Raw genomic sequence first — 10250 nt, forward strand, 5'->3', positions numbered from 1 at the left:
CATGTTAGCGTGCAGGTGGAGCACATAGACGATCAGAAAACTGAAATTGTTGATAACAATGTTCATGATATTGTTCAGCACTCACCTCCTATTTTGCAGCCTCAAAATCAGTCTATTGTAGATCACAGAACAAAGAGGAGTTGTGGACCTCGTCCACGTTTAATTGAGGAATGTGATATTATTCATTATGCCTTTAGTTGTGCTGAACAGGTTGAGAACATTCATGAGCCGGCTACGTACACTAAAGTTGTTGTTTCTGGTGACCGCGAGAAGTGGATTTCCGCTATGCAAGAAGAGATGCAGTCACTTGAGAAAAATGGCACATGGGATGTTGTGCGCTTGCATAAACACAAGAAGGCCATTCGTTGCAAATGGATCTTCAAAAGAAAGGAGGGTTTGTCTCCTAGTGAGCCTCCAAGATTTAAGGCAAGGTTAGTAGCAAAAGGTTTCAGTCAGATTTCTAGCGTTGATTATAATGATGTGTTCTCTCCAGTTGTAAAGCATAGTTCAATTCATACATTTTTCGATATTGTTGCTATGCGAGATCTTGAGCTTGAGCAGTTAGATGTAAAGACTGCATTTCTACATGGAAAGCTCGAGGAGGAGATATGCATGGACCAGCCAGAAGGGTTCATAGTACCTGGTAAGGAGGATCATGTTTGCAAATTAAAGAGATCCTTATATGGTTTGAAATAGTCTCCTCGTCAATGGTATAAAAGGTTTGATTCTTTTATGATGTCACATGGTTTTAAGATGTCTGAATTTGATAGATATATGTACATTAAATTTATTGATGGATCACCTATATATTTGTTGTTATATGTTGATTGCTGCCAAGAGTAAGAAAGAAATCACTACGTTGAAGAAACTGTTGAGTAGTGAGTTTGAGATGAAGGATCTTGGTGCTGCTAAGAAGATTCTAGGTATGAAAATTACAAGAGACAGAAATTATGGTTTGTTATTTCTTAGTCAGCAAAGTTACATTAAGAAAGTTCTTCATCGTTTCAACATGCATGATGAAAAGTCTGTTAGTACTCCTATTGCTCCTCATTTCAAATTATCAGCTTTACAATGTGCTAGTATGGATAAGGATTTTGAGTATATGTCAAGAGTTCCATATTCTAGTGCTGTTGGTTCTTTGATGTATGCCATGGTTTGCTCTTGTCCTGATTTATCATATGATATGAGTTTGGTTAGTAGATACATGGCTAATCCTGGTAAAGAACATTGGAAGGCTGTTTAGTGGATTTTCAGGTACCTTCGTGGCACAATAAATGCTTGTTTGAAGTTTAGCAGGACTGATAAGGGACTCACGGGCTACGTGGATTCAGATTTTGCTGCTGATTTGGATAATAGGAGATCTCTCACAGGTTATGTGTTCATTATTGGTGGTTGTGCTGTGAGTTGGAGGGCAACATTGCAGCCCGTTGTTGCCCTGTCTACCACTGAAGCAGAATACATGGTTATTGCTGAAGCATGTAAAGAATCAGTTTGGTTGAAAGATTTGTTTGATGAGCTTTGTGGAGATGATTCTTGCATTAATTTATTTTGTGACAGTCAAAGTGCTATATGTCTCACTAAAGATCAGATGTTCCATGAGAGAACGATGTACATTGATGTCAAATACCATTATGTTCGTGATGTGGTCGCGCAAGGTAAGCTGAAGGTATGCAAGATAAGCAGTTAAGCACACATGATAATCCTGCTGATATGTTGACAAAGCCAATTCCTGTTGCTAAGTTTGAGCTTTGCTCAAGCTTAGTTGGTATAACTGTTTAGCCCAAGAGGCTATTTGGCACCGGAAGTATTTCTTTGTTGTTTCAGGGTGAAGGTTCATTTTATGCTATAAGAAGGAATTTGTCTCAAGGTGGAGTTTGTTGAGCTACCATCCAAATTCAAGCTTGGGCCGAAGCGAAACGGTCCATTAGCGTTAAGAGGGATTACACCATCTATTAGTTCCGTATTGCTAATAGACGATGGTGTGGGGTTTTTCCTCCCCATATATATGGACCACCTCCCTAGACTTCTATACGGGAAGGCCCCAGGTTAGGGTATTCTCAAGTTGTAAATCTCCAACGTTTGTAACCTCACCCGATATAGTGAAGATTTGCTGGCTGGTGCCCGTGGTTTTTTTCCTTCCACCTTGGGAGGGTTTTCTACATTAAAATCTCATGTTCTCTGTGCTTGATCTACCGTTCTTCGTCGTTTATATTATCTATCGTTTATAATAGTTATGATCGGAAGGGTCTATCAGCGCAGACACTGTGGCTGAGCAGTCTCCGCGAATTCAGTTTAGTTGGCAGGATCCTACAGTTTAGGAGAGTTATCACCTTGGTTTGTTATTCCATTAATCTAGCATTGGTTTGTTAAGATTGCTTGTATAAGTACTGAACACTATTTGTTTAATGAGATTAGCCAAAGATTGAGTTTATCTCTCTCGCTCTTTGGCGTGTTGTCCTCAGTCCCTCTCGCTCTCGTTCACGCTTTGCACCAGGCGCCTCCAGTTCACCGCCGGGGATTCAAATCCAGGCCAGCCATCTCGCACTCCTACGCCCTACGCTCCCTAAGCTCCGACATGGATAAATTGCTCTGCACTGCTTATCGGTCTTTTGCATTCTCAGATGTCTGTCATCTTAGCTGTTCTGGATGATCATGTCAGTATGAGCGGTCATGGATCCTTTTCTTGCATCGAACTGTCATACATGAACTTGGATTCTTTTGTGGCCATCGAATTGTCATACATGAACATGGGTCCTTTTGTGGCCACCTGGCTGCTGTTCCTATCGAGGCCATGGTTCGAATTATCATACATGAATCCCATATATCGGTATAGCTTTTTCCACCTGAGACAAGTCCCATTTCCATTAACAGTAACGGAAATACAGAGTTTAGAAGGTTTCAGACAGATCCAGAAGAAGATATCAGGGGCATCCCCCGGACCTGAGGCTAACCAGCTAAGATAGAACTAGAAGCTCTGTCTCAGAGCTAGAAATACAGCAACAGAAACTACTTAAAAGGTCTACTGACAACTTGACAGGTATAGCTGTTGAGCAGGAATTATCAGCCTGTTCGGCTGGTGCTAATACGATCATATACGATCGTGGATTATTACTGCTGACTGGTTTGGTGTGAGAGAAAAATACTGTTCTGGCTGGAAATTTACGATCGTTTACGACCAAACGAACAGACCGATATATGAAATGTTTGGAACCCTGGCAGGTTTGTTTTTGGAAATGCACTCTAAAAGTTCTCTATATGAAATGAATAACTGTGTGGTTGCAGTAGTTAGTTTTGTGACTTATCAAAGGGTATCCTACAAATGGTACTCTGTTATTCCTGTCAAATCTAACCCTACGTTGCAGCCATTGTGAAGGTCAAATGACCTCAATGTCTGCAATGACAGTTACATGTTTATCTTCATGCGTTAAATCTATATTTCAGTAGTCCATGAGAAAAATATAATTAAGGGTGTGTCTAAACTCTTATTTAATTTAATATAATGATGATACAGCTCTCCTGCATGTCCGAAAAAAGTGAGAAAAATGTCCATAACTAAAGCAGTTCCTTGGAACCTTGCTTACTAGAGCTGGTTCGTCAAACAGTTTTCTGTTGATCAAAATGGATCTCTGAAGTTCCTGTTGAAAGTTAAACATGAAACATCTAGCAAGCAAGATATCATCTGACGCAAACTAGAATTTGTTTAAGATACAGCCAGATTCAGAAGAACTGATAATTCAACTAGCTAAATACTACAAAACAGAAATACAAATGTAGATAGCGAGCATGCATGGGGCAAACAATGTGGTCATTCGAACCTTCTTTTTCAGACCATTGTTTGCTTCCATGGTGAGATATCTATGTCAACCTCTCCATGGATTGAGGAATCATGGTGCATGGTCAAGATTCAATAGCCAACCATATGACCTTGATTCACACTTGCTTAAGTCCTCACTATTCTTGGAGTTTGTTAAGATCTCGCCTAGAGGTCCACCTTGAGGCATCTCCCAAGAGCTTGATATGCAATCCTGCTGCACTTGTGTCATGTTAGGTGTAAGGCAGGTACTTCGTGGACCGTCTGCAGAATAGAAAGTCGATGAAACTGGCATGGAATCAGAATATTTGTTCTTTTCTGACTCCATCTTCTCATTCTGGGCTAGGCTGAAATTTTGAAGGACTGATTGGAGGGAGTCAGCATCATGGCGCTGTGTGGAGGAAATGCTCTTATGGCTAGGCTGGTTGCCTCCCCAGGCTTTCAATATTGTGTCCGACTCATTTTCCAGTGTGGGACCTAACTTATCTGGTTTGTTCTGCTGCTTCAGTTGAGAGAGCAGGGACAAGGTGGGTTGGCTATTCGTAGAATTATGCAGCAAAGAGTTGTCTTCCATCGGTTGGTTTGCTTTCTCTCTGCTCAACATTGTCCTGAAAATGTGTAGAAGGTTTTAGAAATGGGAATTATTATGACTGCTAAGTGGCAACTAAAATCAAAATAATCTTATATAGAACCATAACATACTAACACTATTCCAGAATGTAACATACTAGTACTATTCCAAAATGTAACATCATCGATGTTGTTAATAGGATGCACAAGTATTAAGTTGGGATTTTATTATTCAGATATGATGCTAAAATAGGGTGCCTCATATAAAGACATGACTCTGGTGTAAGAATATAGTATTTACCTGTTTAAACTATCTGTCCAATAGCTGATAGTGCCTGGCTTGGAGTCATTAACTTTTGCCTTCTTCAAGCTACCTTGTGGCCCAGCACATGGCACTGAGCCAGCAGCAGCAGCCACCTCCTTGGTGGTCTTTTTGGGTTGGTTTTCCACAGGCTTTCTTGAACGGTGACGGTTTCTGTTGATGTGCCGCTCACAGTACTTGTGATCAGCCATTGCCTCCTTGGAGCATCGCCACTTCTTTCCATCTGTTCGTCGGCATCTTCCAGGCTCTGGGTCAGAGTCTGCATTTGTGTAGCCTTGATAGAGAGGCCTCCAGCTCACTGCATTAGAGAAGTCTGTCAAGCTCTGATTACATTTATATTCAAAGCAATGCTGTGGTTATTCTTTATGGCATATGATTGTTTGGGTACAAAATGGTGGTAACATTTTGGTGTAATATCTTTGTAGTTCCATGACATTCATACATTGAACTTAATGATTTGTGGTTTCAGATACTACAGAGTTGCCAACATTTTTATTTACCATGTAACACTACAAAGCCATCCGTCTGTGCAAAATAGTATTTCTTTTCTATCTTGGTTTATTGCAAGTGCTAGAAGTTTTGCATGCATACCTCTATTGGATGATCTGAAGCTCTTGCTGATTGAAATGAGCAGGCTGGAAGGTATGGGGGCCTTTGCATTGAGATACTTGTATATCAGAGCCTGGTGCTCCAGCTCCATCCACTGCGAGGGAGTAAATGGCCTCTTGGTCCTGGACAGCAGGAAAGCCTGCTCGCTTGGGCCTCCAAAATCCAAGCCTAGATGATGGCGAAACAAGGAGAATATTTAGTCTGACCAAATCTGAAATGCTGAAGCAAAACAGCAACCTTATCTCCTGAGACGTGCATGGTGAAGGGAGCGCCAAGACAAAAGTGTAAAGTTAAAAAGCAGATGAAATGTTTACGGGGCAGCCTTGGCCTTGGCCGGGGAGGGAGGGGCCCAGGCTTCAGGAGAGCTCTAGCGTTGTGCAAATCCCTATGCCCGCTACGCTAGGCCCCTCCATGTAGCATAGCATTCATGAGAGCTCATCAAGTTCCATGAATGCTGCACCTCTGTTCTCCTTTAGACTTTTGCTCTTTTTTTTTTAATATTACTTACAATAGAGAGACACTACTACTGCCGCTGTCTATCATGTTTTGCAGAGAACATATCCATCCATCCAAGAACATGCAAAATGGCATCTTGGTTCTACTTCTACAGTGCGTATGAAAGGAGGAATGAATGGGCACGGCATCTTGGTTCTACAGTGCGTATGAAAGTAAGGAAGAACGAATGAGCATAATGGAAGAAAATGTGTTGTTGAGGACTGAGGAGGCATCCGAACCTGAGGGCAATGTGTGAGCCGCCTTGGAGAACCTGAGCATCTTCTGTTCGTCGAGGAAGGGGGAGGGGTAGGGGCCAGCCGCAGCAGCCGCCGCTGCCTGGGTGAGGGCTGCTCGCTTGAGAAGACCCAGGTCGCTGCTGTCCCTGGGTGATGGCGCGGTGATGGCGATGCCTTGTTGCATCCCCATCACATCCCCGACTCCGAGCTCCATGGCCGCAGCAGCACAAAACTCAGCACTCATTTGGGGGAGAAGGAGAAGAGGCTGCTGATGAGAGAGTGGATGTTGGTGTGCATTGTTGGGGACAGGCTGGTTGGTTTTGAGGAGAGAGCGAGAGGGAGAGAGAAGGTGGGTGTGCTTTTCTGGTGGGAGGGAGGCAGCAGCAGGCAGGGTGTGTGGTGGCTCTTTGGGGGACTAGGGGGGTGGCCCTTAAATAGCACCAGTCCTTTCATCGATTCTTTCGGCTTTGAATGAGTTTTGAGAGATTTCCTTTTGGTAGTTTTTTTAATATACAATACGCTATGGTACAACATTTTCTAGGGTTTTTATTGTTGTTATTATGACCATGACAGTGAGAGTAGTGAGTTTGACAGCGCGTACCACGGATGGTGTAGCAGTGAGTTGTTAAAGCAGAATCTCAAATCTACAACCAAAGGTACTATCATGTTTCGTTGAGCTTATTCAAAACTATTTTTTAGTTATGGGAGAGTATTTTTTTCTCGTAACGTTTTAGTATAAGTATCAGCATAAACCAAATTTCAGCATCAACGAACAGGGCCCCACACGTAGTATGATTGATCAAGCCGGAAGGCCCTACTACGGGCCTTGCCTCTTGAAAATGGCCCCGTTCGCTTCACTAAAAAAATAAACTAAAATACTGTTCCGACTGATTTGTTATAAGAGAAAAATATTGTTCTAACTAAAAACAAACTGAAAAATAGGGCTGATTTGGTGTGAAGCGAGTGAACTCACATGTCATGTACTCGCCTCAACCTTTATGCAAGTTTAAGGGAAAAGGCGTGGTGTACTGCTGTTGCATGCAAGACATAATAAATTGGCCTTTTCTCCTAGCAATTTCATTTCATTTCATACATAGTCATGTCATAGGAGCAATTACGTGTAGGGTTAATTAAGGCCAATAACTGTGTGTGTGTGGCGGTACGTGCGAACTAGTACTGGTACTTGTAGTTCAATAACTAGGACTTTTGTATCCTTGCAGGTAAATACGAGGCAGAAAATGGCGGGGCTTCATCCATGTGATGGCCACAGGACGAAGACGCAAATGTGACGCTCACACACACACACATGCGCCGGGGCATTGACTCCTAGAGAGGGTGAGAGTGATGAGAAAGGAACTTTACTGCTTGAGCCCGTGTGATGGTAAAAGATGTGCCCCATCACATATTCCCATCTCGGTGAAACCTTGTGGAGTAAGACTACTGCGGTAAGATTGAGCCTTAAACCAACATGTAACAGTAGTAGGTACATAAGGCTAATTTGACATTTACGAAGATATTCGTCCTGTTCGTTTGACTTATAAGCCGTATTTTTTTCAATCAATGAACAATATTTTTCTCTCACAACAAATCAGTCAACAGTACTTTCAACTATGGCTTATCAGCCAAGCGAACAAGGCAATTATTACTAGAGCGTGTGGAGATCTTCGGCCTGTTCGCTGGTTGGTTTCTAAGCTGGTTTGGGCTGACTGGTGCTGGTTTATTGTGAGAGAAAAACACTGTTGACTGGCTAGTTTAGGCTGATTGAAACCAACAACCAAACAGGCTGCTTATCCGCTGGGATTCTTTGGGTGTTTGCTGGTGGCCGGGAGTCACAATCACACTATGATCACATCCTACACCTCCAAGATATTGGCTATGTGCGTTTGAGCTTATAAGCCAAAATCAATCATATTTTTTCAACCATAGAACAATGTTTTTCACTCAAACAAATCACTCCTATAAGCCGTAGCAGCCATCAGTCAGCCATTATACGTACTCAAAACATGGCATGCCACAGCCCGGCGCTGTGCGCAAGCATGGCATATATGGGTCCGCCAAAGGCAAAGTACGGCTGCGGGCCGCGCAGGCAGCTTTGGCAGGGCAGCCGCCCGCCCGCAGCAGACTCCATCCGCGCGTCCACCGGCCTGCCGCTGCCGTTGCTAGGTGCTGCGCTGCGCGGTCACGAGGTAGAGGTGACGCTTTTCAAGTCTCGAGCTTCATTCATTGCCCAGCGCGCGGCGCAACCCCGTCCGCTGCTTTGCTTTGCTTTGCTTTGCTCGCCCAGTGAAATGCCAACGAACGCTCGCGTGGCAGGGGCTATTTACTCCAGGCGCTCGCGCGTTCGTGAACCGGGCGGGCCGATGGACCAGTTTTCTCTTCGGTTCGGTCTCGCTCCCCCTCTTGATAGTTGGAGCACACATTTTGCCTTGGCAGTAGTTGCTCTTGCTCCACAGCTCCCAGTGCTCGTGCTACTGCTACCACATCCACAAGCTGCGATGCCCTGCCTGGTGCTTGCCACTCTCTGGCGATCGGAGGCAGCCAAAGCCCAACCATCATGTGATGTGAGTGATAGGATCTGACCTCTAAATGCAGATCTAGCGGGTAATGATTTAACTTAGATAGGAAACTTAACGATGTACCTCGTCCAGTGAAGTCATGACTATGGCGCCGACGAGGAAGTAGCAGTAGCTTGACGCGCCCGCTAAGGTCTTGAAGAAGGCAGGACTGCAGGCGCGGTCTGGAAGCAGCGGTGAAGACGGTGGAGTTTCTCGTCGCTTACAGCGCACCCTCACGATCGGACTAGGGTTAGGACATGGTGGAGCGCTGGCGGCTACGGTGAACCTCGTATCTTGCGTCATGGCCCCCACCTTTCTCTTTTTAGCGCTGCGCGACGGGGGCCCATCAGCCAGGAGAACGGCTAGACGCCCCCGATCAGGGCGTGGATCAAGAGCCCAATTAGCCGTTGGGTCAACTGGTGGAGATCAATCTAACATTCTCCCCATTGATCTCATATTATGACTTAAACTTAACTTACTTTATTTTTTTTCCATTCCATCGCAGATCAGTGCATAGAGCGTGCCTCATCGTCACGGTCAGTTGGCATTAGATTAAATAACTACAATACATCTTTGTTTTGAAACAGATTTCCAACTAGGCCCTTAGTATCCAAAAATCATAGGCTTTCCCATAAACCCATGTCGACTGTGTGTTCTCTAAACGCACTGGGTGGTTAGCCTTTGGTAAGCAGATCCACAAGTACTTGCTTGGTACTTATATGCTCAATGCTTTTAAAATAATTCTGGATTTTCTCCTTTACAACATATAACTTAATGTCAATGTGTTTGGCAGCACACTTGATCTGTTGTCTTAGGAGTTAACTACTTTAAATGGTTATTGTTGTTGACTACCATTGTTAAATCCGGGTACATATTCCGTTAACCACTTTTGCCTGTTCCTGAGGCCTCATGACAAGCTATACTATGATATGCATCATTGATGACATCATGACTATTTTATTGGAGCTTTTCCACAATAATACTCCAAGTACGAGTGTTAGCAACTACTGTGGATTTCACTACACATCTTGTCAAAACTTAACATTTGTACCCACAACTATTTAAGAGTACTTGTTCTTTCTTACTCAGCATGAGGCCTATGATACTTTGCAAAAATTGAAAGACAATCTTAACTCCATTCCAGTGATCTATATCTAGACTGGATTTCTGCCAAAATATCCTGGATACGTAAGCTACATCAGGGTACGTTCTTACTTGTACATTCATTAAGCTTCCAACAGCTGAAGCATATGGAACCATATTCATTTGATCGATCTCATATCGGTTTCTGGAACACTCAAAGTTCCCAAATCTATTATCCTTGACTATAGGAGCAGGCGTAGGTTTACTCACATGCATATTTTATTCCTTTAGAATCTTTTTCTAAATATGCCTTTGCGATAGTCCTAATACCTCTTTTCATCTATCTCGGTGAATTTCAATTCCGAGAACCAATGAGGCTTCACCAAGATCATTCACATTGAAACTTGAGGACAAAGACTTTTTCTTCTCCAATGATAGATTTACATTACTACTAGTGAGTAGGATGTCATCTATACACAGGATGTGAAAAAAGAATTTTCCATTCTAGAACTTCGCATAAACGCTATTGTCCTTCTCATTTTCTTTAAACCTAAATTTTCTTATTGTTT

General features: G+C 43.2%; 1 protein-coding gene across 1 annotated transcript; it reads right to left on the reverse strand.

Moving 5' to 3' along the window:
* Positions 1 to 3634: 3634 nt before the first annotated feature.
* On the reverse strand, positions 3635 to 6411 carry LOC136538438 (growth-regulating factor 9-like). The gene is made up of 4 exons (XM_066530410.1): positions 6047 to 6411; positions 5295 to 5480; positions 4683 to 5001; positions 3635 to 4419 (listed from the first exon to the last, which is right to left on the reverse strand). Exons 1-4 carry the CDS (start codon positions 6285 to 6287, stop codon positions 3885 to 3887), a joined length of 1281 nt encoding a protein of 426 aa, XP_066386507.1. The 5' UTR covers positions 6288 to 6411; the 3' UTR covers positions 3635 to 3884.
* Positions 6412 to 10250: the final 3839 nt, after the last annotated feature.

This window comes from Miscanthus floridulus, chromosome 2 (assembly GCF_019320115.1).
Source record: "Miscanthus floridulus cultivar M001 chromosome 2, ASM1932011v1, whole genome shotgun sequence".
Taxonomy (NCBI): Eukaryota; Viridiplantae; Streptophyta; class Magnoliopsida; order Poales; family Poaceae; genus Miscanthus; species Miscanthus floridulus.